The 26,112-nt window shown below is 48.5% G+C and overlaps 6 protein-coding genes across 6 annotated transcripts; 1 reads left to right on the top strand and 5 right to left on the bottom strand.

Moving 5' to 3' along the window:
• Window positions 1-45: 45 nt before the first annotated feature.
• Window positions 46-2,493, bottom strand: RhiXN_10774 (cytochrome P450 family protein; the record flags this gene model as incomplete). The annotated part of the gene is made up of 16 exons (XM_043330590.1): window positions 46-130; window positions 184-264; window positions 314-364; window positions 419-487; window positions 549-629; window positions 691-997; window positions 1,054-1,223; window positions 1,273-1,313; window positions 1,368-1,507; window positions 1,570-1,678; window positions 1,733-1,798; window positions 1,849-1,860; window positions 1,910-1,947; window positions 1,998-2,071; window positions 2,120-2,160; window positions 2,212-2,493. The coding sequence occupies 16 exons, from the start codon at window positions 2,491-2,493 to the stop codon at window positions 46-48; spliced, it is 1,647 nt and encodes a 548-aa protein (XP_043185935.1).
• A 1,015-nt stretch (window positions 2,494-3,508) lies between these two features.
• On the bottom strand, window positions 3,509-10,046 carry RhiXN_10773 (uncharacterized protein; the record flags this gene model as incomplete). The annotated part of the gene is made up of 25 exons (XM_043330589.1): window positions 3,509-3,610; window positions 3,663-3,746; window positions 3,802-3,995; window positions 4,051-4,086; window positions 4,141-4,287; window positions 4,340-4,762; window positions 4,816-4,931; window positions 4,988-5,142; window positions 5,193-5,480; window positions 5,539-5,746; window positions 5,796-6,105; window positions 6,165-6,360; window positions 6,410-6,633; window positions 6,688-6,821; window positions 6,902-6,943; window positions 6,994-8,148; window positions 8,198-8,286; window positions 8,336-8,360; window positions 8,418-8,515; window positions 8,577-8,899; window positions 8,977-9,366; window positions 9,422-9,593; window positions 9,643-9,824; window positions 9,884-9,914; window positions 9,966-10,046. 25 exons carry the CDS (start codon window positions 10,044-10,046, stop codon window positions 3,509-3,511), a joined length of 5,205 nt encoding a protein of 1,734 aa, XP_043185934.1.
• A 1,909-nt stretch (window positions 10,047-11,955) lies between these two features.
• RhiXN_10772 (uncharacterized protein) lies at window positions 11,956-13,169 on the top strand (the record flags this gene model as incomplete). Its single annotated transcript, XM_043330588.1, has 4 exons — window positions 11,956-12,048; window positions 12,115-12,507; window positions 12,628-12,768; window positions 12,828-13,169. The coding sequence occupies 4 exons, from the start codon at window positions 11,956-11,958 to the stop codon at window positions 13,167-13,169; spliced, it is 969 nt and encodes a 322-aa protein (XP_043185933.1).
• A 2,266-nt stretch (window positions 13,170-15,435) lies between these two features.
• RhiXN_10771 (uncharacterized protein) lies at window positions 15,436-15,900 on the bottom strand (the record flags this gene model as incomplete). Its single annotated transcript, XM_043330587.1, has 2 exons — window positions 15,436-15,761; window positions 15,816-15,900. The coding sequence occupies 2 exons, from the start codon at window positions 15,898-15,900 to the stop codon at window positions 15,436-15,438; spliced, it is 411 nt and encodes a 136-aa protein (XP_043185932.1).
• A 1,009-nt stretch (window positions 15,901-16,909) lies between these two features.
• Window positions 16,910-17,422, bottom strand: RhiXN_10770 (Lipase; the record flags this gene model as incomplete). The annotated part of the gene is made up of 4 exons (XM_043330586.1): window positions 16,910-17,004; window positions 17,064-17,155; window positions 17,217-17,286; window positions 17,338-17,422. The coding sequence occupies 4 exons, from the start codon at window positions 17,420-17,422 to the stop codon at window positions 16,910-16,912; spliced, it is 342 nt and encodes a 113-aa protein (XP_043185931.1).
• Window positions 17,423-20,964: 3,542 nt separating this feature from the next.
• RhiXN_10769 (CHAT domain protein) lies at window positions 20,965-24,157 on the bottom strand (the record flags this gene model as incomplete). The annotated part of the gene is made up of 4 exons (XM_043330585.1): window positions 20,965-21,753; window positions 21,807-23,830; window positions 23,889-24,000; window positions 24,065-24,157. The coding sequence occupies 4 exons, from the start codon at window positions 24,155-24,157 to the stop codon at window positions 20,965-20,967; spliced, it is 3,018 nt and encodes a 1,005-aa protein (XP_043185930.1).
• Between the last annotated feature and the right edge of the window lie 1,955 nt (window positions 24,158-26,112).

The raw sequence follows: 26,112 nt of genomic DNA, 5'->3' as shown, positions 1-26,112 counted from the left end.
AATGAAACCTTTCAATTCAATCACAGGAAGGCTGGGATTGCTAGTTTAGATGGTGGCTACGACCTTGCAAATGAGGGGGAGTTGGTTTCCTTTCTCGGGCTGGGATACAACCCTTGGACGGGTAACGATCCTATTAAACATATAAGCCAAATTTTTGCCCTCGTAGGGTGAACGTTTACATACGATGACTTGGCTTCTATTTCGATATTGGGATCAATATTAAACTCAACAGCTCGGACTAGTGAGTAAAGAAGGGCTTTCATCCTGATTACACTAGGTAAGCTGTTGCCATGTAAAGGCCACACTAACTTACTCGATTACGGCAAACCTATACCCAATGCAAGAGCGGTTTCCGTGTATAAATCTGTATAACATTTGTCAGGGAAAGGAGAAAAATCCAAGTTGATGGTTCGCTCACGTCATGAGATGTCCCCACACACCGGGCATCAATTTTGCATTTTCGGGCAAATTATCCCATCTTTCAGGCCTGAAGCAAGGGTTCTGGTTAATAGACTATCAATATCATCATGGCATATACGTGCTTGAACTCATGAGAATCGTCTCCCCAAATTTCCTTCAGGCGGTTCATAGCCAAAATCGGGATAAAAACAGCATCACCCTTTTGCATGCTGCGATATGAATTTAGAAAATCGAGCGTGGCATCACGGTAGAGACTGCGCGAGCACATACGTTATATAGGTCCGCTCCACACCATTACGGTCCTTGAAGCTCTTGGAAAGCGGTATATTCACCTCATGGGCCGCTTCACGGACAGTTGAAGGGACCGCAGGATGCACGCGTAGACACTCCCTTACGAAGTTGTCGAGGTACGGTAGCTTGTCTAATTCATTCATACTTGGCTCTTCTCCGAGGCGGGATTCAAGCAGTTCTTGGCGCAATTTGCGCTGCACCTCGGGATGCTTTGTTAGTACATACAAGGCCCATGTTGTTGATGTACTGGTGGTCTCGTGGCCAGCAGTAATAAATGTTGATATTTCTGGTTTCGATCGTCAGAATTTTCGGCTTGTGGTAAGGGAATAGGCTTGAACTCACGGCCTAAAACCTCATCGTCTGACATCCTATACGACACGTTCTCATGGGCCATATTAGACTTGATCAGAAGTGTGAGTAAGTCCCGACCATGTGAGGTTGAACCGGTTTTCAAGTCGTGCTCAAGGGCATCTTTCTTCTCGGAGATCAACCTCATCCCAATCCGGCGCATTCTGGACTTAAATTAGAAGGGCGGTATTTTTAATTAATAGGTCCGCTTACGTTTCCATACTGGCAGCACGCCCCCGGCTGAGTTCATCTGGCTACAAAGGCAGCGAGGTTGGATATCACATCAAACCAATATAACGTGGACTCACAATAAAACGGAATATCGGGACAAATGCTCGTAGAATAGCAAGTGTATTGAAATGTTGTCCAGACTCGAATGCTTTATTGAACGCTTTGGAAAGTTCATCTTCGTCATTACCATCCAAGGCACCGAATTCATAGTCAAAACCTGGATAAAAAAAACCATACTTCGTAAACTGTGTTCAGTGCAGATTATGAAATATATCTGACCAGCGACACCAATGATGTCCAACGTGGCGCGACTGAGCCAAGATAGCACGTCTATTATGGTGTGCTCCTCGGGGCCGGATTTGATTAGGTTTACCCATGCATCCCTTAGCTGGTCAAGTGAAAGGTTAATTAACCTTTACGAGAAGAAGTTTTCTTACTCTACCTTGTTGGATTTTTGCCAGAAAATTGGCACTAGTTCACGAACTTGGACAGGGCCGAAAGATGGATTCTATAAGAATTGGCATCAATGAGAGAAATAAACCTTACGTTAGAACTGACCATTATGCGGCGCTAAATGAGTGTTAGAACCGATGGCTAGGAATTGGGGGGCGTCACTCACCTGGCGTTTATGTGTCTCTCCTTCAGCAAAGAGTAGACCTACCGGCCAAGTAAGCGTAGTCCGTGGTCCTCTAATGGCAAATATTCACCTTCACCTAGTACGTCGGCAAGGCTGCGCCTAACATTCTCGGGCTTCGGGAAGGAACCTGGTTGCGACATAATGCTACAAGAGTTGAGCGCCCTAAGTCACAGGTATAGACGTTCGGCTCACTATGAAAGAGCACGGGGATCCACTGTGAATAATCTATAGGACTAATTGCACTATGTGAATGCTTATAATTCAAGCACAGAAGATTCACTTACAGACAAGAAGCCTCGATATGCTAGGGTTGACCCATATTCCTTAAGCCATCCTTCATGTATAACCGAATTTGGGGCCGCAAATACTCGTTTGAGGTTACCAAAAATAACGCTCTCGTTGGATGGGCCAGGTAGTTCACGTAGAGGGGAAAAGAGTTTGCGAATAGGATAGTAAGCACCCTCCGCAATCTTGAACAGAATAATTCCCCCAGAGATATATAGAAGGTTCTTGAATGTAGCGTATTCGGTCAGAGTGTCGAGAGGAATAAGGGACGAGTTGGCCATTGTAGTGACAGATAGGCGAATAATCAAAGGCGCTTATTCGAGATCGTCGAAATTCCGGGGTGTACTGGTATATGAAGACTTTGATAGGTTTTGGGGCTACTTGGGTCTGGGAGAGATGGTGAGACTCGGCTGGGCAGTGTATCAATCTACCCATGACTGGTGATGGATCTTATAAGGCGTTTAACGAATTTCCAATCGGGCGTCGGGCATGTTTAATGTCACTCCCCGAGAACCTCGGCACATTCAACGTCATCCTACTCAGTGGTAACAATAGTATGGCTCACACAAGGGCCTGAAAGAAGGATAGGTAGGGGTCGGAGGCTATTAATAAGAACTTAAAGATGAGCACTGCCAATAAGTATTCTAAGATCACTAATCAATCGTGGGGCTGCCTATACATCCAAGCTATGTATTTATCAAGCACAACCGCCCGCTTTCAAATAGTACGCATATGTTGTTATATCGTAGCGATGCCACATTATTTTGGAAAAATTCCGGCTACTTAGGAGACGCCTTATAATATCTTGTATATTCCAAACGGTGTATGCTTTGTGCATACACCTTCAGGTCCAGTGCTTGGTAACTGGATCTGAATCGTAGCCATATATCTCACACGTATATTGCAGGTGTATAATCGTATGTAAAGACTCGAGCTCGCTACGACCGATAAAATAAATGTATTTAAATTCCAGAGTCTGAAAAGAATACACGGTTTTATGTGGCATCGATGGACGTTTCAAAATATCAAGTCAGCATCCCATCGTATCTTTTGTGCCCTCTTTCGGTCCTGGACTAACAGCTAGGTGAAACCCCTTCAGATAAGAACAAAACCCTTCACGGGAAGTAGGTTGCTAATCGTTCATTCCGACCGATTGTTCGAGTTCTTTCATCTGCTCTACCGTCTTTGATTTTATGCACGGTATCGCAGTTAGCACGGAACAATTAATTGGTATAAATGACATGTAGTAGACTGAGGGTAAGTGAATGCTAGAAAACAGGTACATAACAAGTTGGCCTAGGACCGTGAAAGCATAGCGGAGAACTCGGGCATGTGGAGTTCCGCAAGAGAACTAAAGTAGTACTCGTGTTCTGCATTGTGTGGCTGAACAAGATTGTGCTACAGGCATGTTAGATTCCAATACAAGCTGAGACTCTGGAGAGGTACATACTGCGATCTCATGGGCCAACGTGAAATACCAGGATATTAAGGCTTTGTGTAAACTCCCTCCTTTGACGAGCTCGTCATGCCAGCCCTAGCATAGTTTGTTGGAATTAGTGGCGAAGTCCATTGAACGAACCAGAACGAACCTCATAATATCTTAAGTTCAAGAACAGACTCCCGTTACGATTGAACGCGATTAGTCCGCCCTTTGTATCGTAAAATATGTGCACACTCGAAGGGGGCAGTTTGTAAAGACTCCGTAGGGGTGTAACGACAAGATTTCCAAATCTGGTCATAGAATCAAACTTCTGTGCAGCAAGCAAACCAGGATCTGAAACATCTTCAATAGAAATCAGGAATCATGTCTGCAAGAGCATCATGTAGGCAATACAGACCTCGAGCAATATAAACCCGATACCCAGCTACTTCGCCTAAGATACACAGTATGAGTTGGGCTTTCGCAAAAGTATAAGAGTCTGTTTTACCTGCAAGCGCAAAATCATCGGCTGATCCACTGATGTCGCAATAGCCCTCGTCTAGCGATTCCTTGACCATGGTCATTTGCTGACGATTGCGAAGCAAAGACTGGCTCTCCGGTCGGCACGCAGCAATCGCCATTCGTACGTTGTTCTCTACGAATATCTCGAAGATTAGATGGATATCGATTGATTGAAATCAGCTCACCAATACTGTCTTGGGAGGTTACTTGTCCAGAGGGACTCGGCGCCCTGGGTGTAAGTGCTGAAGACGGACCACTCCCTTCCGGTGGCCCTAAGAGCGACTTGGTTTCATGCATACTATTTCTATCGCCACCACCGGCACCCCCTGTGATTTTATTTCGGAAGTTGTTGAAGGTCCCCATGATACTTTGCCTTTGGTTACCTTTGGGAGGTAGACCTGCGGCTATGGGAACTGGCGTTGGTTGGTGGACCAGGGACCCTTTCTCAGGTATCGATGGAGGACTGGTAGGGTTTGCCACGCCCGCAGCTGCAACCGAAGCTGCACGTACCTCTGCTTCCCTTGCCTCCTTCCTCTCGCGTTCTAACTGAAGGCGGGCAGCCTCTGCTCGAGCTCGTTCCACCTTTTGCTGATTTAGGATACGATCGACTGATAATGTATGCTCATTGGCAATGACTAACATGATCCAGGAATGGACATACCATTATATCCCCGTCGCTTCAGTGCTCGCAGGTCCGTAGACAATATAGTCATGAATAGTAAACTATCGTTGATTTTGTGGCGAGGAAACAATACATTGCACAACGAGTTTGCGACCCTATCCATATAGCTTTAGCCTAGTTATTCAACGTATATATGTAAGCATATACTCACTCGTAAAGGTCTGTTTGCGAATTTTCAGCCAACCACAGAGTAACAACACCCCGAGCCCCTTCTCTTTTGGCTGCAGCGGAAGCTTCTTGAGTAGCAGAGAAGCCTCGGCCGTGGCTCAAATGACGAGTCAATTGAAGTTTATTAACCATGATGACCTTGGCTCAGAGTTAGCATCTTGTACGGTGAATTTGACGAGATAAATTACCTGGAAGTTTCCTTCCTGAGACAACCATTCAGGTTTGATAAGGCACTTCATGTGAGTATGCTCGTGTAAAAATAGTGGGAGTCGCTCCAGGACCAAAGCTCTGGTGTCTTGGGCGCGTTTATTTGTCTTGTTTTGCGAAGGGACGCTCCTGTATTCTTCATAGACCAGAGCGCTCAAGCGTTTCGACCCAAGCCCCTCGTAGAGTTGTTCAATCACGTCCTCTTGTGGAGCACCCCATATTTCATGACCGAACAAAGAATTAGAGTGCGCGTCATCAATTATAAGAATCTGAATGGTGTCGATCAGAATCCAAATTGGCTAGTTTGTTTAGTAAATAAATAGTTACCTCTTCCGCACGCAATAGTTCGAAATGAATCTCAACCTCACCCTCGTCGTCACTGGCGTCTGATCCTCGTCGTTCTTTGGGATTCCTCGTAGACGCTTTGGCAATCCGTCTGGTACCGACCAACATAGGGGACCGAGCCATTTGTTTGCGCATCGAAGACGGGAATGCAGAAATCTGAGCTCCGATGCGTTTCAGTTCGGTTAAATACCTAATTCCCAGTTAGTTACAGAACCTTCTGGAAAGGATCCGATACTCACCGCTCATAGCCCCCGACAGCATCCTTGAACGATTTTGGGTTTTGCATAATAATCGCGCAAACTTCCTGAGTGGTAGGCTCATCCTTGACGCCCACAGCTCTCAAGAACGTAGCAGCCTTGGGCCCAAAATCGACAAACGTGAACAGAGTGGAATGGATACTATCCCGGCTCCCGGTGCTCCCAAAATACACTTGTGTCGGCTTGAACATCTGTTGAGTTGCTGTGACATTGCCATTTGGGGCGACCGTTGTTTTAGCAGCGGGGATAAAAGCAGTGTCTGCCATGCGATCAAGTTCCGCGGGAGTAAAATCTACGAAGAAAGTAAATTTAATTAAGAGTTCGAGCGAAACCTCATATCAAAAGACTCACCAGCAATTCGACTGGCTAAATACTCGTAGTATTTACGTGACAAAGCTTGGTCGCGGGGAGGGGTCCCAAGTAGGGTCGTGAGCAAAGCTCGAGTCGGGGGATTACTAGCAACCTGGAGTTTAACAACGGCTTCTTTATCCAAGGTGGGATCAACGACGTTGAAGCCCATAACCGCACATTCGGGATTCGAATAAACCTATATAGGGGGTCAGCCCAGGCTAAAGTCAAAATGCAACAGAACTTACAGCTGCAGGGTTCGACAAGAAAGAAGTTCCATCTGGTTTGATTGCTGGAACAAATGACAAATGCTTAAATGTATGCGCTTGATAGGAGGTATATCGAGTGCTATGGTTGTCCATAAAATACTTTAGCGCCGCGGTACGTTTGTCAATCTCAGTCGCTCCTGCAAGAGTGAGGATTGTTTCCAAAGATGGGAAGCGCTTGAGTCCTAATTCGAACATGAATTTCGCTACAAAGCACTATGCTCAGTATATGCTGAGAACAAATTATTGTTACGGCTCACCCTCTTCCGAACCGGACTTCCATTTTACGGTTGGGCTCCAAAACAAGATTGGAAGTCCAAGGTCGCGCAAGGTGTCGATCGGTTCGTACAAATCCTTAGCAAGGTAACGTGTGGGTTTGCCATCTCCATCTCCCCTTCACGCATAAATGCCGAAGTCTGTTTCAGCCGATCGGTTTCGAGCGAGGAAAGGGTGTCCCGCACGGCAACGAGATACTTGATCAAGTCGGCCGTCGACCAATCTCCAGTGTGAATCATCCTAAACCATGGTTTTAGAAGAAGCTAGGAGTCGAGGAGAATGCAACTCACCGACTAAACACAATCTGCAAATCCACATGCCTCCTAACGCCCAACGAGACCAAGACTTTCTCCAGTGTACCCTTGACAGCCGTCCCCTTTGGCATGACGACGATCGGCAAGTCTGGGAACACATGCGCATTCGAAAAGTAAGCCTCGGATGGGATCTTGAGCCCGGCGCGTGTAGGGACACAAGGTACGTCCGAGAGCTTGGTGCATATGTCTTGTTGCTGTGTAGCATTTATGGATGGCCATGCACGTGCAATCACGCCCAATACGCGTTCAGCAAAAACGGCGTCGACAGTAATGTCCACACCGGTCTCCTTCCGAGCCGTAGGGTTGACAAGATAGGTTATCCAATCAGGAACACCGAGCTCCGTCCACCCGAAAAGACCCTTGAAGTCTGCGTTTCCGAGTTGTTTGCTAATCACAAACGGGAGGGTGTGCTCTGGTAGGGGGCTATCCAACGGAATAACCGAAGTCCGAGGGTTGATAAACGTTCGAATCGACGCAAGAGGCACGACTTTATCTTGTTTCCCTTCTTCTTTGATGCAAAATACCGCTGCGCCCAAAAACACTTCTCTCAACTCCCGTGCGTGCGTCCTTGTGAGTTCGGCATCTAGGCCCATTCGCCACTTGAGCAACGCCACGGCCTCTTGTTCGTCTAGGATCCGCGCCTTGAGTTCGTCCAAGACGTCCTGGAAAGTCACGTCCGTGCACATTCCGCGTTCCCGGAGCGAGGCGAGCATCAGTCGTCCTTCCCGTGCGATTTCGGGAGGTAGCATCGGCGTATTCTTCAAAAATCCGGTAAACGCGGCGTTGTACACACGGACATCCTTTGCGGAGCGCACACCGAGCGTTGAAATGATAGGGAAAATGTGGTTGGCCATTGCCCCAGACGTAAAGAACGCGGACCGGAAGTGCTCGGCAACGACAGACGAGGGTGTGGTCGGGTGAAAGGTAAAGAATTGGAGAACGTGTAGACATCTGCTTTGAAGCCATGTTCGAAGGGTTTTGTCTCCTTCGTCGTCTTTGTCGCTAGTAGAGGAACTCATAGCGCCGGTCCATAGCTCCGCAATATTGGAGAGCTCGATTTCGTACACGGCTCGAGCGAGTAGTCCACCAACGTATAAAAGTTCCTTGTTCCAAATCGAGACATTCCGATCTCTATATGGAGATTAAACAACCGAGGCAAAGGACATAAAAGACAACGTACACCAAGTCGATTGACTCTCGTTCCACGGTCGGAATAAATCGCGCAGCAACATGGCCACCAATTCCAGTCGTTTGAGCAGTCGCATGACCCTACTCAACGTTAAATCCAAATCTTCGAACAGAAAATACCAACGCTCACAATAAAAACATGCGCATGGCCAGTCCTACACATCGCATCAAACCATTGTTCAAGCACCACAAAACAAGCAACACAAACTTACCCATCAAGATCAGCTCGCAAGCCCTGGAACACGCTCCCAGTATCTTTGAATTCTTTCTCGTCTTCCTTTTTACTCGCATCGTACTCGTCTTTGCCAGTCTAACCTCGAACGATTCAACCACGACGAAAACAGATAAAAGCCCCCCCACTCGAAACTCACATAAATCAACTGGTACGTAGACGTAGACGGAGGCTTCTTCTTGGTCGCGCGTTCCAACTCGGTATTCATACGGTTATCCAGCCGGACCGATATCTCGGCTGCGAAAATCGACAACTGGACAGTCGACTCGAGCGCTTCCAGCGGGTCCTTTTCGGGCTCGGGAAGGGGGGCGGGTGTAGGTGCCGGGGTGAGGGTGGGGGCGGACGTAAAGGACGAAAAGAGGGAGGAGAAGAATGAGGTCGCTGGCGCTGGTTTGGCGGCTTTATCGGACGGGATGGGTTTCTTGTCTGTTCCGGTATTGTACACCCATCGCAGGACTGTAGCTTTCATATATAATGCTACGTTTCGTGGATGCCATGTCAGTCATCTGCCCAAGATAATTCATGTTTCTTAAACTCACAGGTCGAAGTCATCCCTGTAGCGTTCATCATCCCACCGGGACTCGTCAACTTCAACCCACGGGGAATAACCAGCTTGCGGGGGGACCCAACCTCCTTCTCGACCTTGACCAGACACCTCCCATCAAAAAACATCGACACGCTTCGCAAATGAGTCATAAAAGTCAAACTGGTCGCCAAAAATCGCGCAATGTCCACAGGTAGACCGGGCAAGGGCGCCGACTCGCGCAGGGGCATTTCGAACGAGGTCCATTCCGAGTTGGTGGATTCGGCAGGGAGGTCGCCGCGTCTGGCGAACAACTGGTCTCCGCCGTTGCGCCAGTAGAATCCCATCCATTCTGTACCGCTCTTCACAAAGGGTTCTTCCGTTACCGAGAAAAGACTGTAGAATCCTGGGTTGGGAAGCGATTAGACTGATGGTTAGGATGAGTTGAGATTGAAACTCACCGACACCGAATGCACCAATCTTTTGTTCGTCGGGGTTACCCTCGGCTACAAGCAAGATATAAGTCCAATCGTTTTCAAAATCGACTTGCAGATACTTGCCTATCTTCTTCAATCGATTCCAGTCCTCGTTCCGGAACGGCGTACCATTATTTCGAAACGTCCATTGATCGACCTGGTACTCTCGTCATGACCTAAGTATTGGTCGAGATCAGCAGACTTACATTAACTTTCTTCAAGTCTGGAAGTTTAGGTTTCCTCAGGTGACCAGTAGAGGTTTCGTCTGTGGGTACGATACCCGCCTGAGCACCTTGCTCTTGTTGAGCGAGGTGTTGCTTTGTATCGAATCGTATCTCGGCGGCGGTAGCATGGGCATCATCTGCATTCTGTAGCAGTTCACGGAAAACTAGATGATTCAAGAAAGGTCAGTCTGTGATGAAAGGCGCAGGTAAAAGTGTAGTGTACCTGTAAATTCGCCAGAGTATCGTGCAAGAACCTAGTCAAGTGTCTAGTAGAGTGCAATAGTAGCACAATGTAGATCACTCACTTTATCAATCAGTGCCCTCTGATTTACCTCTACCGTCTCGTCTCGCCCTTGTTGCCACAAGGCGTCTTTTCCGGTTGCCATGAATGGCGAGGTGTTGTCTAGTCTAGTTAAAGTCTAGAGTTCTATAGTATCAATCTTTGTGATATATCTATGCTCAGAACGCGAATTCTAAGAAGCTCGACAACGAGGCGGCTGATGCGGTGGTGGCTAATCCGAGAGCTAACGCGTCCCACATTTCCACTTAGGGAAGTTTGATTACAGTGTTTATGATTATTATTTCAAATATGTGAAACAAAACTTCGAGATAAATACGGGCAAATCTTCATTATATGCTCACTTCAAACGGTAACAGCGATTTGAGACGCAAGGTTCACAACAGTCACAAAATTGGCCCTTGTAGGCATCCTATTTAAATCAACAAACGGCACAATGTTCCACGAAGGACACAAAAAATGGAAAAATTGAGGATAAAGAACAACAGCCCAAGAGTAGTCTGAATCGAGTTTCGCAATCGCCAAAGCGAATGACTGCGAGCCGCAAAGTGAACTCAAGAGCCGCCCGTTCCCCGTCCAAGACCGATCGTCCTCCTCGATCACCGCAACCAATCGAACCACCAGCGTGGCCTCTCCAGGAATATCCAGGAAATAAAAGGAAAACAAGAGCTCGTTACCTGTACGCGGAGCATTTTGCCGGGCATGGGGAGTCCCAGTGCCCAGCGCTGCCGCGCCAGTCGTAGCGATGTGAGATCCCCAGGTTCGATCGGCGCCCGGAAGCCAACCCAGGCCGTACACTGCTCCGTGCCTTGCGGAGCGAGGGAAGAGTCAGATGCATGATGCTCAGTCTCTGAAAAAACTGGGCGCTAGTTCTCGAGGCTAGCGCGCGGGTGGGAAAGAGGACAAAAAGAGACTCAGGACGGGGAGGCAAATAGACGGCTCTGTCCCCGCAGAGTTGTTCCAAGCTCACGTGCCGCTGTGCCCTCCCCTTGCGGGTCTCTGGGCGGAACAAGCAGCACCGAGCGCATGTCTGATGCTCTGCTCGGCCCTGTTGGAGCCGGTGCCGGCTAGACACACGTACAAGGGGACTAGAATGCTCAGACCTTAGCCCGCTCGCGAGACGCCGAGTAAATCGGCACGTGCGTGGCGAGCAAATGCGGCTTTCGAGCTGCAATATATCGGTCAGACATCGGACGCTGTTGTGAACGCCGGAATCACTTGCCTGTTGTTGATAAGGTTCACTCCAGATCGAACCAAAATTTATATTCGCGAGACTTGAGGGCCGGTTCGCTTATAAGCGCCAAAGTGACGACAGTGCGTTCTGGAGAGAACCCGGTACGGACCACTATCACATAATTTTATAATCACACCTATTTGAAGCGTTAGTCGCTGGGGCTTGACAGTAGGTCGCTGCCGACACTGCCATCGACAAACACTGGCGTTCTATATTTGGACGTACCAATATCTATTATCCCGTTGGAAGTAAATACTAGGCAAGAGACCTTGTCAGGGTAGCTCATTTAAATTATGTAGTTTCATGCATGGATGCATAGCAAAGACCCCATTCAATTCCCATCTTCGCTTGACGATCATTAGCCCGTGATGGGTCCCGACACCCAAAATGAATCGGCTTGGGGAGCAAGGCCGCCATATTTAGTCCTATCACTCCTGTCGCCCATCTTATCCAAACCCCCTAACCTGTGCACATATGCACTTGGAACTTCGAAAGTAGAATCTGCACAAAGGCTATGCACGCCAACAAGCGAATTCGAGACCATACCACACGACGTTCAAGCCTATCTAAGTATAGTACTTCCTAACCTGGACTGATAGATAGACCACCCCCATCAATTGCGGACTGCGCACCGTGACGTTCGAATCAAGATGACCACGATTATGCACAGCCCCATCCATCAACTCGAGCAATAAATATATACTCCCGCAATCAAATCGGCCTTGTCCTTCTACTGTATTTCCCCCTCCCCCTCGTGCTTCATATGATCATTCCCAACTCGCAGAAGAGTGAGTCCGGTGCTCCTAGTAGCTCGACCCGCAGCGAAACCCCGTTCGGGCCGAATATCGTCCCTCCCGTAAGCCACATATCAATCCCACCCCGCGCCGCATACATCATATCCACTCGCTCGGAAAACATTTAGAGTCCTCCTCCGTACAGTCCGACTGCTTCCTCAAGTACCACCACTCACCAAGACGGGATTCCATCCATCCGCCCAAACCTCCCTCCTCGATGCAACTTCTTCATCGACCGCAAGATCTTTGGTGGTATAAAGGGAACATGGCACGTCGACACGGCTCTTCACATCCCTGAACAACTACTCTTCCCCATCAACCAATTCGATGGATACTGGAACCGTGAGGCACAACGAATTCGGAAAATCCGGGGGGAAGAACTGAGAATGCGTCGGGCGCAAACTCTCGGTTCGAAGACCGACCCGAGTGTTTCGTTGATTGATACGCGACCGAATCTTATGCTGTCTACGACGAATGGAGCGATTAGCGCTGATGTGCATGTTTTGTCGAGTGATGGGATGGTACGTCAGGCGACGGTTGTTTCTCAGGGATTTAACGGGGCTATTCAACTGAAAATTGTGAGGTGCCAAATGGCTGGGAAACATAGCTACTATGATTCTAACAAGGATTTTTTTTATTAGCATGCCCCACCGGAGCAACCCCTACGTATCTTCGCAAGCACCACAAACGGTTCGATCGACATAAAAATCCCTGCATCATTCGAGGGCGCCCTGATGATGTCCACAACCTGGGGATGTGTCAACATATCCGAGGCCATCAAAGTGACTCCCAAAACACTCCCATTATTCACACAAACAAGCTAATAGTCGCATTTACTTAGGACAAACTCACATTCTTCTCTTCAGCTTCCAACACTTGCCGGGGTTTCATTGGCAACTGGCAAGCTCAAGATTTCGAAACCACATCGCATTCCAATGGTCGTAATCCGTTCGCAACATGGGCTGGCCCAATGATCGAGATCGCTTCGACGAACGGATCGGTTTCGTTGTCTTTTACCGAAGAAGGCGGGATCTCTGCATATATTGACAAGCTCACTAAATCGATCCAGGGATTTGTCGATGGTTGGTTTGAAGGAGGGAAACATGAAAGCTCTCCTTCGTCTCATCTTTCGGCCTCTCGCTCGTCGCAACCCGGTGTTAACCCTGTAAAACCAAAGAGTTAAACCTCCGGAATCTTGAGTGGGGGCAGGGAGGCCCTTGCCTCGATCCCGTGTGAAATGATTCGCGGAAAGTGGGCTTACGGCTATAATGATTGCTGTAATAAAACTCTGTGTCTATACCATCTGAACCAAGTGTACTATAAGTTGATAATCTCATATAAATTGATTCACGGCGGATGGAATACCTCTAATTAGGTTTATTTGGCCTCATTAGCGCTTAGTGGGATGACCAGTTGCGATCTTTTCATCTTGGCCTGATCAGAGAGCTCATCACCGCCAGTGTGCTCATCTCCAGGAGGCACTCGATCTACAACTCGAAGCTTGCTCTCCCATACGAGAACCATGCATCACCATCAACGGGCCCAAAGGCCTTTCCCATAAACTCGTAAGTCAAATAGAGCACGAGACGGATTTGTTGGTTGGGTACGACTCGGGCCCCTTGGTCAAACCAAATCAGCACTAGGATATGCCCGAAACTCTCCCCCGCTGGTGCCTATGAACTCTTTGCCTTCCAAGCTACTAGGCCGAATCTTTGGTTTTGTGGTCGCAGCGGAGCCCCGTATGTCAGAGGGCGGCAAAGGGCTCCGTCGCATATTAGTCCCGTATGATCACCCAAATGTCCTGATTTACTGCTGGGGATCTGCTCTTACTGGTGTAATGTTGCGCTTATCTCGGGAGAAGTCTGGGTACACATTGGCCTCTCTTCGAATTCTGTACTCGGCACGCGGCTCATACCCGGAGCTCGCACCTACCCTACTCGTACCATGAACATTCCGTTATGCATTCGCTTTGATATCAGATGCAAGGCACAAGGCGGGACGTTATGCGCTTTTAACTCCACCATTCAATTCATCCATTACGTTGTGGAACGCATTGGAGCCTTTATTTTGGATTTGAAGGCATACAGCTCTGCTTTCGACATGCTTTTTCTCAAAACCCTAGAGGCCTGTCTCAGGAATCTTACGCCCGCAACTCATCTTACCTAATGGATTTTTTTTTCCTGGATCCGGATTTGTACAAATCTATTCTAGCCAAAAGCGATGATTCGATAGGGGATGGTAAGTTTTATTGACGATACGAGCGGGGTTGTAGAAGTTTCAGAGTCGCGACTGGACGAGATCGTGCTTCACCTTGCCACCTTGCGCTTGGACGGATTGTTCTTTCCTTGGAATGGTAATGCTTACCCTGGATTTACCTATTTTTCTCTCAGTCGCCGATGGATTTTGTTCGGGGTGATCCTCGTGCCTGACCTGGTTGGTATACCAAAAGCAAATCCTGGACTGCACCGATTGGAAATCGGCGTCACAATAATCAGGTCGCTTCCCACTTTTCTTGAGAATCCGTGGTCCTTGGTCGCCTTGAGGCACTCGAACTTTCCATTAAAGAAGATGCCAAATTCGATTCAGTTTGGCGATAGATCACACCTGACCCGAGGCAACTTAGACTATCACTCGTTCGCAACTACTGCACGGTCTTTGTTAAATCTGATGACATTTTCGGAAGTAATTATCTCGGGTTGTTCTTCGGTCGTTCAAACGTGCCCGTGCTCACTTCTTCGGGGCTGTAAGAGGTTACCCAAGCCTACAGACTTGCTCAACTCGACTCATAATATGCTCATCTTGTTCCTTGACGATTTTGAGTGACCGGAGTCAAGATGATCATAGCTTTCCAGAGTCGTCTATAAATTTTTGCACGTTGTACCTGCGCCGGACAAGTATTCATCTGGAAGATTTGTCATTTTTGATTTGGACCCATGGCATTCGAAAGTTCATTATCTCGTCTTGACGAGATCTTTCTGTTGACCCGTATAGCCCTGAAAAAGATATCATCCCATTGCTCCAAAAAATTGATCTATTTTCTCTTATTGACGAGCACCCAAACCGACAGAAGGCCGAGGCAAACCCAGTTATTCATACTTGCGTACGCATATCTATATGACCGCGTTGTGCTGATAACGATGATTGACTATTTCGGTTACCCAAAGTGATTCTGAGTGATTTTGAGGTCATCTAGCGGTCTTGATGTCCCAAGTAGCGATCGCTACAGTTGACTAATCGTGTTATTCGGATCAAATGGGTGCCAGCACCCGTCAACAAGCTCACTGGTTAGTCATTGTATCTACAAAAAATCGGCTGTACTACCCATAATAACTGTGCATAATAATATAGTGATCAACTGCTCATGTGGATAAATATAAGAATACAATGAATGTACTAATCATCGGAAGATTCGTGAAGTTTCAGTCTTACAATTGGGACCAGCCCATAAATTAGAAAGTTTGCATCTCCATGTCGCAGGAGTCGCCGCGGCTTCTACGTCGGCGAGTTCCAACCACACGAGGGTTTGCCACTGGTGGGCTCATTCGAGTATCTGGTTCATCCATTGGCTTGACGGACAGACTTGCTGCTGCGTGCTCTGCTAAGCGCATTTGCCTCTCCTTGCGCGCGTGCGTCTCAAGCTGATCAAACGCGAGTTCGAGCTTAGATTGTTTGCGCTGGAGAGTTCGAACTTTACGAATTGTCGTATCTTCACTTGCGCGGGCTGTCACCCTCTTCCTGGGAGTAAGAGTGCCCTTCCACCATCGCGTCAATGACTCTTTAGATGGGGATTTTAGCAAGTGAAGTTAGATGAAAGCGATAAAAAGTTTACCATGGATTCCAACAATCGCATCGTCAAGTGCACCACCTCCAATGGCGACAAGCATCAATGCTCCGACAACGGGTGTGGCAATCATAGTTCCGGGATACAGGAAAGCCTGTTTAAGATACGAAGTAACTTGTTGCATGGAAGTTTGACCAGCAAAGAGATTCTGCAAGATGCGTGAATATCCTTTCGATCGTCCATGAATCCATTGGCTGTAACATACCCTAAAGTGTGGTCAGAGAGCTCTCGGCTCGTGGTGGTGGTTGAGTGTGAGAAGGCAGCCTCCAGGCAGTGATTATAAGCAAACTCATTGGTGACACGAGGTTGGCTCCACTGTCAAGATCCTTGCTTAATTTGAACAAAATGGAACTGTGCAGTAGCTATATTGGGTAGTTATATACTATGTTCCAATAAGGATTTATCCGGTCAGACCAAGATTAAGGGAAAAAATACTATTTTTCTCTAGCACAAGCAATGTGACCTTACCTTCCTATGCTATCACTACAACATAACCGAAAAACTAAAAGCAGTAGTCGTTTCCTAAATAAATTCCTTTATATGGCCCAACTAATCCCGTTTTACTTAACTACCATAGGGACTTCAGATTATTCCTAAACTCACTATGATCTTTTGCCTTGCCATGAAAAATGGTCGGAACAGCCCCAGTGGAGCAGGATTTATCCGTATTATCTTGTCCCGTGCATGATACCCATGAACCGGGACTCAGAATATGTATACGTTGGAAGACTTTCCAACGTACCACCCGGGTGTGCATAACCTAAGCCTCTCCCCGGCAAAATCGGTACTAAATCCTGCATGTTGGTAATGCGTGAGAGGCCAAGAATCTGTAGGTCATCGAATCATGGATTATTGGGGCCTGTCAGACATCGACGCGCATACTGCTAGCATAGCATAGCATACTGTCTATCAAGTTCGCAAGCTCCTTGTTCCCGACTCGAGGTAGTCCGTGAGTCACCACTTTCAAACTCGCAGACGGAAGGATTAACGAAAAGTGCAATGCATCGAGCAAAGATATCGCTCCTCCTGTGATGAAGTGAGGTTCTAGTTCATTAGTTGTATAATAAAGTACTCTGCCAAGGCTATGTCCTGTCAAAGTGATAGATTTTGCTCCCGAGCTCGCCATGAACCGCGGCAAGCTTGGCGTCAGCGGAGGTCGCCTGGGCATCGACGAAACCTACGAGGCAAAGCTCATTCAATATCATATGTAGAGCCATTGGACCAATGCTCGCTTACCACCATGAGCTTTTGCTTCTGTCGAGACCCCCGGAAACAACGTCGAATTCAAATTCTTTTGGAAAAAGTTGGCATTAGTAAGGAATGCTTCGCTGAAAGGCATGCTGCATCAACACACTTTACTCGGATCTCTTGAATAATAAAAAAGCTTACAGTTGCTCAAAGTCTGATCCCTGATTGCCAACGATCACTGAATGGGATCCTGCATGATATCCAACATACCCTATTGGTGATCAATATGTCTGTACCTTATTTTAGGTGGTGTCAAACTTACAATAAGGAGTCGCACCACCATCCCCACCAACTGCATACGGAGTGAAATCGAGAATATCATTGGACGCTTCTATAGAGGTCTCCATAATACTGAAGTTCGCTAGAGTCACGGGTACATACCTCCCATGACCAATTTTCTGTTTTCCAAGATGGGCAGTATCCGACGCGGGCGAATTGGCTACATAAATGCTTGAGTCTCAAGGTCCCGTGTAAACAGTAGCCGTATGAACATACGCATATATTCTGTAAGAGTTTATTTCTGCCAAGGAGATAACAGAGACCTCATCTCGCTGAATGGGTACTGCAGAGATTACTTGAGAAAAGGCAAAGAATGCGAGGGGAAGCCTAAGTAAGGGCATAGAGACTACTGTTGACCTATATAAAAAATAAAATTGAGTGCCGATGGCGATATAAGGAGTATTTCACCAAGCAAACCAAGAGGAGGAATAAATAGTAGTCACAAGTGAGATTGGCGGGCTTACAAGTCGCTGCGGACTCAATGGGTGTGTTTGTTGAGCTTCAATTGCCAACGCACTGTGGGCCAAGGTCTCAAGCCAACTGCAAAACTGGGGATGTATCCAGTTGTAGATTAGAACCAGAGTATTTATATGATGAAACTATCCACGTGGTATCCATGGAATGGTGCTTTGGAGAGAATCGCGCACTCCGCGCGATTCTCTGGGGGCCTTTGGAGGCCGCTGCACTGGAATTATAAAAGTAGGAAATTGCGGCTGCATTTTAAGTGCGGATAGCCCATAGTTTCGATAGCTGCCAATAGATTTTACGAGTAGTATTATGATGGACATGGTGTGAGCCGATAACATCAATTCAGGCTTTGATGCCTGCCTTTTTACTGTATGGTAAATCACAAGTCATTGGATTTACCAATTGGATATTCATTCAAGCTTAATAATTCCAGATTTAGCAAGGAGTCTGTGACATTTACAGGAATCGTCGGTTGGTTGTGACATTGTATTACGGTCAAGTCTATTATGGAAAGGCATACACAAGATCTGATGGTATGACCGGATCACCGGCTAATGCGTTGTTTTCTGGTAACTCAACGATCAAGAGAGAGCAGCGAATAATGGAATACTAACAGAGCACGGTATCGCCCACATATATTTTGGTTCAACTTAGCCATGAAAATAGGAAAGTAGTCTATGAATGCCATTCGCGATTGTTGTACCACGGGTGTTTGCTCGTTTATGACTTTCCATTTCTCCGTGTGTTACCTGAGCTTCTGTGTTTCCCCGCCTTTACGCACTCTGAGTGTCGAAATAGAAATCTTGTTAAAGCGCTAAAGGCTCTGAGCGATAGGTGTCTTTATAGTGAAAAGCTCTGTAATTAAGCATGCAGATACAACGAGTAAGTACATGGTGTTATACAGGGCTTGTAGTGGGATACGAACGAAGGAATAGAATAAATATAAGTATCACATGTGAGACGGTATGATATACGAGTTACGGAGTATATATGCACATATGTACAATCTCATATGACATCGGTGATTATCTTCAACACTAAGAAATGAAACGGCACGTAGAAGTAGTTGCTTGAAACTAATGGGAAAATTGAGTGCGGTAGGAAGTTAGAATCACGAGGCACATGTCCGTCAGACCGGGCTTCTTCTTGAAAGTCTCCCAATTCAGAGGAGATCATCCGCGAATAGATGCTTGTTGAAGAGAACAAAACCAAGACGGTAGGACTTTCTTCTTCCTTCACAAAATTCCCTTTCTCCAGAATAAAACGGCTCGTTAGAAATGGTTATCTTAGTAGCTGAGACTTTATCAGAGGTTGTTGCTGGGTACGGTCTAGTCATGGCTGCTAGTATTTGGTTTGGGTTCCATCTTAGCTTGATGCAATCTCCTGCTATCCTGCTCAAACCAAAGCCCTCAAGAGCACAGCTCCCGAACCGCAAACGGCCATCCAAGAGTGGGCGCCACCGTCATCCAGTTTGCAGTTGCAGGACCAACGGACGAGGCGGGGGTGGCATCTGGTGGGCTTGAATTTGCTTCGACAGCCAGGTATGGCGATGAATGTCGGGCGTGTAGGGTATACAAGGTCGGAGTAGGAGTTGCGAGTGATTCATAGCTCTTTTGCGGCGCCAAGGAGATGAACGAGGGGCGGGCGCATCAGGGTCCCTGGTGCGCTGGGTTTAGCTCGATGCTGCCTTGACGAGAGGGGCTTGGGGACGAAGAATAGGACAAGGCGGGAGTAGACGGCGACAACATGGCAAGCCTCGCAAGGTCATCGGTGTTCACTCCTGCGCGGGGGATGGAAGGCAATGAGAGAAATGAAAAACGGTGTCAAGGGACGCTAGTCGGAGGCAAACTTGAGCCATGGTTAATCATGGTTAGGTTTAAGAGAACTTCAAATAACCCCACCAACCTCCTCAACAGAATGCGACGACTAGTTATTGTGGATGGAAAAGACACCCAGTCTCAAAATCTTCGTAAAGTGACCCAACCCAAAGCAGTTCATACACGAACGTGACAGCATTGCTTACTCGGACGAAGAAACCCAACAGCCTATATCTTCGTTTTTTAAGGTCGAAAACACTGCAAATTAAACGGGGCTAGTTATGCTCAGGGTGCGCGGGTTTAGGTGATGGACGACCTCAGCGCTTCTGAACATCCCAAAGGTTGCGATCAATTCCATAGTGGCTGTGTGCGGATGGACCGTTTTATATAGCACCCAACCACACTGCAGGCTCATTTGTATACAAGCATACAACTGCTAATCCAGCAAAATCAATTAGATATCTATATTGAAGTCATACATCCACTTAAATAAAGCGAAACGATTAAATTCTTCAGATGCATCTGCCAATTTGCCGAGCCCGGCTTTATTAACCGCGCTATATATACATAGGCGTGGTGGCCGGCTGCATGAAAGCACATCTTTCACATTCATAAGTTCGGCTCTCACCTATCGCGCACACAGGCCTATCATAAAGCAAACTTAACCTACGCTCCGGTGTGGTAGCTCGCGCGATGGTGGGATGTGTGTGTATATGTTCTGTCTATCTAACTAGATGTATACATACATGTGCGGTATCCAGTCCTCGACGCGGTACAAGTGGGGGAACCCGGGACCGCCTTTGGCGGCCTAGGGGTGACGGCCGGGCCACCCAGGGCTGCGACCGTCCGGATCGAAGGCTTGGGGTGGCAGAAAAGGCTGGGTATGTCTCATTTGTGCATCGCGTGGAGGGATGGTGGGTAGGGAGAGGTCTGAGGAAGGCAGAGCCGCATCGTGCCTAGCGCTCGGTGACTGGTCGAGGTTGTGAGAGGGAGCCCAGTGAGGATGGCTCACGTGACCAACCTCCGCATCTCGGCCAAGTATCTCGAGTGAGTCCTCCGCGTGCTGCGGTTCACTCGTCACGTATAAGACGAGTCATTTAAGGAAGGTTGCACCCCTTGACTTCAGAAGCGAGACTATACAACCCAAAATATGAATATAGAAACATCTCGTATGTGTTTTGCTTGCCATGGGACAATAAATAAATAACGTTCATTCACTATCGCATATCCGATACACAAAACACGAAATTAGTATAGCACCATTCTAACTTTATCAACCCCTCAAGCATCTCAACATCTACCAATCCCTTGGCTCCATCCTCTCACTATGAGCCCATGTGAATGTACGGCACCCATCGAGCAAACTCCTTCTCCCCGACCTTCTCACGCAGCCCCGCCACAGCATCGTGTAGCGCCTTTCCCGGTTCCCCATTCCCCACCTGTCCATCCTGCATCAGCCGTGCATACACCTTGTCCGCCACGAAAGGCGCATCCTCATCCATCACAGACCACATCGTCGCAATCACGCTCGGATATCCCGCCATCAGCATTCCCGATGCCAGATGTATCGCTTCATCCGGTAGCTCCTTGTCGCCTGTAGCAGTCTGACAGGCGGACAGGAACGCAAGCCCCTTGTCCCGGAACGTCCGCTGGTTGATGGCTGAAAGTTCCAGAGTGCCGCCGTGCAAGTAGAACCCGCTCTGCGTTGGGTCTTTGAGGTTCTGGTGGGCGTGGCAGGCAAGGTGCACCCAGTCATGCTGCTCCATTGCATCCAGCACAGTCGTAGCCATCGCTTCGTCCTCCACTAGCTGCGAGTAGCTGGCTTTGCCTCTGGTATGAGACTCGAGACAGGCCAGCTCCCTAGCGGTGCCAGGCAACGAGCTACAGCCGGGTGTGTTAGTCTGACCGATAGCAAGTACTTTAGTAGCCTGGTTGAGAGATCGAGGAGCAGAGCTAAGGAGAGCGGTGAGAGTCGGGGTATATGATGAGATCGCATAATCGAACACTTTTGACCGCGGCTGGTCGTAGTCCCCGGCTGCATGTAATGGCAAGAAGGACATGATGCCAGTCGGACACCAAGTGATATGAGGTAGAGTACCACTCGAATGGTCGTTCTATGGGGGTAACGTTTTAGGTAACGTACGCAAAAAGGAGCAACTGGACAAACCATGTAGCCCAGATGATCAAGCACCGGCCTCACCACATCATGCCACAACGAGGCAAGCACAGGTCCAGCGTCTGGCTCGGTGTCTCCCAGCCGACGAAACTTGATCCTGTACGTACGCTCCCGAATGCCTTTATCTCGAAGCAGTCGTTCTATTTCCGACCGAGCCTTTTGCGCTTTCTGTTGATCAAACTTGGGAAGGCTAAGATGACTGACATGATCGCGTCCGGGCAAGATGAAAAGGGCGTCACAGTGAGCTCCGTGACAGTTGATGACCACGACAGGCCCATATCGAGCAGCGCGAAGGAGACGATCGGATTTGATGGGCAGCAGAAAGTGCTCGAACCCACGATGCTGGCGTACCTGCTCTAGTAGCTTGGCGTATTGTTCAGCCAAATGATGGCGACGCTCTGGGGTATGGGTGCCAGATGGATCAGCGCCGGATGGAGAAGCTCCAGAAGCTGCCTGGTGAAGCTCATGGGAAGTCTGCTGCAGCTGAGATGCAAGGCCGGGGTGGAGCGCTCTCAGGTCATCCAAAGGAGTTCGAAGCATTAGACTCTGGTTCCATACCACGCATCGTGCGTGCTCCAGCCACTCTAGTGCCAGCCTGTACTCGGAAGACTGGATAGCAGCAGACGCAGCTCGTACGGCAAGATTCTTAGTCATTGACAAGTCGTGGTAGCGCTGAGCACTGGTAGAGCCAAGCCATATGTAGTGAGGGAGAAGGTCGATTGTGGCACGGAAGGCTTCGATGGGGCAGAGATAGGAGTGCTCAGACGCGAGGGCTGCCCAACGCTGAGCATTGTCAAACACATCACGAGGTGGACCAGTGAGGAGCTGGGAGGACTTGCGAAAGGAGTGAAGAGAGGCGGAAAGGTGAAAGGAGTGACGAGTACGCTTATATCGAAGATGTGATATGTAGGCCCAATTGAAGTGGCGTTTAGACAAATCGGGATGGCCGCCAGGAGTGAGCGCGAGTGCATGACTGTCGCATTCGATTGCCTTGGCCAGGTCTGCGATCTCGCCCGTGCATTCATATAGATCGGTGTATGACACTCCCAGACTGGCATGTCGGTCTGCCAAGGATGGATGGCCGTCAGGAGTCAGGTCCAGTGCACGAGTCTTGCATTCGATTGCCTTGACTAGGTCCGACATCTTGCCTGTGCGTTTATATCGATGGCCATATGACACTCCCAGATTGGCATGTCGGTCTGCCAAGTCTGGATGGCCGTCAGGAGTCAGGTCCAGTGCACGAGTAAAGCATTCGATTGCCTTGGCCAGGTCCGTCATCTCGCCCGTGCGTCGATATCGATCGGAGTATGACACTCCCAGACTGGCATGTCGGTCTGCCAAGTCTGGATGGCCGTCAGGAGTCAGGTCCAGTGCACGAGTGTCGCATTCGATTGCCTTGACTAGGTCCGCCACCTCGCCCGTACGTTTGTAGCGATCGCCATATGACACTCCCAGACTGGCATGTCGGTCTGCCAAGTCTGGATGGCCGTCAGGAGTCAGGTCCAGTGCACGAGTGTGGCATTCGATTGCCTTGGCCAGTTCCGCCACTTCGCCTGTGCGCTGATATCGATCGGTGTATGACACTCCCAGACTGGCATGTCGGTCTGCCAAGTCTGGATGGCCGTCAGGAGTCAGGTCCAGTGCACGAGTCTTGCATTCGATTGCCTTGACTAGGTCCGCCACCTCGCCCGTACGTTTGTAGCGATGGCCATATGACACTCCCAGACTGGCATGTCGGTCTGCCAAGTCTGGATGGCCGTCAGGAGTCAGGTCCAGTGCACGAGTGTCGCATTCGATTGCCTTGACTAGGTCCGCCACCTCGCCCGTGCGTCGATATCGATCGGAGTATGACACTCCCAGACTGGTATGTCGGTCTGGCAAGCGTGGATGGTCGTCAGGAGTCAGGTCCAGTGCCCAATTGTGATACTTGACTGCCTTTTCGATGTCTTCTACCTTTCCACTGCTTCGAAACCGGATGTTGTATAGTGTTCCTATCGCAGATACCATTTCATGTCCTGTTGCGCGACAGATCAATAGACGCACAATGCTTTCAGCCACTACTTTCGTTCTTACCCATCTCAGCCAATAGTGAACCCGGAGCTGAATCCAATAGTTGTAGCAAAGCTTCCCCATCAATACCGTCTTCAGTGTCTGAGCCAGGCGTCGTTGTCCCATCTATTCTTTCCTATTGCTGATTGATCAGCTACGGTACAGACCCAGACATATGGTCGATGCAAAGTTCCGCTCACATTACCCGTTTCGCCATGGCTCGCCACCACTTCCTGTGAGTTTGACTGTTCGTTATCCGCTCCACACCTATCCAGTCGATTGCTCGGATGCATGTGCTTGGTCGCTGATGCCGAATTAGTGCTATATTAGCTGAGCAGGATGAGTCCGTTCATTCTTTTATACTCACATGCGATATGTCTCGGGAAGCAGGCAGCGGTTCAAGACTTGTTTAGCTTTGCGGAGATCAATCAATGCGTTGCGTCAAGCCCTCGCCAGGATGCTGTCTTCTTATGGGCATTGGCACACAGCCCTTCGGTCGTCATGTTGTCATGTTCTCTACAATCATCCTGCGGTCTTTTGTGTTTCGATGCGGTGCAAGGCTGTGGCATTGGTGCGAGGCTTCCACCTGTCGCGGGCGCTTGTGTTCCTACTGAACGCGTTACGTTTCGACCGTGGTCTTGTATGCCAGCCTAAGCGTTTCTGTGACAGCTACGTACTGCATATATCATCGCAACTTTTCTTATCCTCAAGTCCCACCCTTGTCCACATGCCGGCCATCTCCCACTGACCCTTTATGTACCATGGTAAACATACCTTCCCCTTTCATACACCTGCTCTTGACGACATGATGTTCCGGCTCCTTTCTTAGCGCTAATCCTATTAGTGGGTTCCACAGTACGCTTCTTTGTCCCAGCCTCGTAGGTTCCCAATGCTGTGACTTCGCACCTGGTTTTCGTAGTTGAGGCGTTGTGGTGTGGCTCTAGTAAAGTCTCATCAGACCTTTCTCCTTTGCTTAACCTACCGCTCAAAATTCGAGTCGGACCTAATGCCGTCTTGACTGTCGAATATACATAAAAGGCAAGTCTTAGCTTTCACGTTGCGAAGGAGATTAACACAGCTGTTGGGTGGTTGGGACACGTGCCTTTATCAGCATAGCACTTGACATAAAACGCATCTCTGTTGATCGTATCTCAAGTCCCTATGCAGTATGCCCTTGTTCAACCCCATTAGCAAGCACCACTGTTCCGTGTTGTAGGCACCAGCATCAGTATCTGGTGCAAGCAAGGTAACAAATGATAAATTGAGTCAACATGTTCATATTGGGCTGGAATAGGTGACGCCTGGAGCTCTCTGTGCCTTGCAATAGCGCCCATACTCTTTCCGTTTTTTGTCATGCTTCTCGATGTCATTAGCGCTAGGCGGGCGGAACACGACTCGTGCAGTAAGCATCCCCTTCCTGCTTATCTAACATAGACCCGATACTCGCCGCTGTCAGCTGTCCCACGCGTATAGATGACCCACATTGCCGAGGACCTCGACCCAGCACAGACTATACCCGCGCGTCGTTTAGTGGTCCGAATCCAAATATATCCTAGTGTACATGCTCCGGGGCTGTGTTGTAAAGCCGCATGTGTATGCATTTCGTCAACTCGTGGAAAGTGCATGCGGGTACCAGTATGGCATACTTGGCCGTATAGCCTTCTATTCAGTTCACCACATGTTATCCCTCATTCAGCTGCAATAGGGGCTACGTGCAAAGGTGCAAAGGCTATTCAGAGAGGACAGCGATGTTTGCATTGACAGCACATACTGCATCATACCTTACACCATAGAATTCATCGCAAGGGCCATACAAATATGTGACGGCGCTCTCGTATCATGTACCCAGCGAAATGTTTGTACTCGTCGATGTGACAATAGACAACTCTAGGCCCGTTACACTGCCAAAGATCGACAGATGGGATGAGAATCACTAACCGATATATCTCAAGTCAGCATGTGTCGTGTTCGGACAAGACCAGAATTTCTATGCTACATAGCCATGAGTATAGATTGCGCTTACTGAGTTCACGAGCCAATCGTCCAAAGAAGTAGCCCTTGATTGCCGCTGGAAAGTGGGAGTCAATGCATTAACGGGATTATTATCAAGCTATCTACAATGCACTAAAGGTCCCTTTTGAGCATTCCGTCGCAATTAGCCTCACGAGCACACATACAGGTCATCCGTAAGGTTGGATTCGCCACTTGTGCATGACCGACTCGGTGGATCTTAGCTAGTCATTCAGCC

Source organism: Rhizoctonia solani, chromosome 14, assembly GCF_016906535.1.
Source record: "Rhizoctonia solani chromosome 14, complete sequence".
NCBI lineage: Eukaryota > Fungi > Basidiomycota > Agaricomycetes > Cantharellales > Ceratobasidiaceae > Rhizoctonia > Rhizoctonia solani.
The sequence above is the reverse complement of the archived record's forward strand: the minus strand, read 5'-3'. Positions and strand labels throughout refer to the sequence as shown.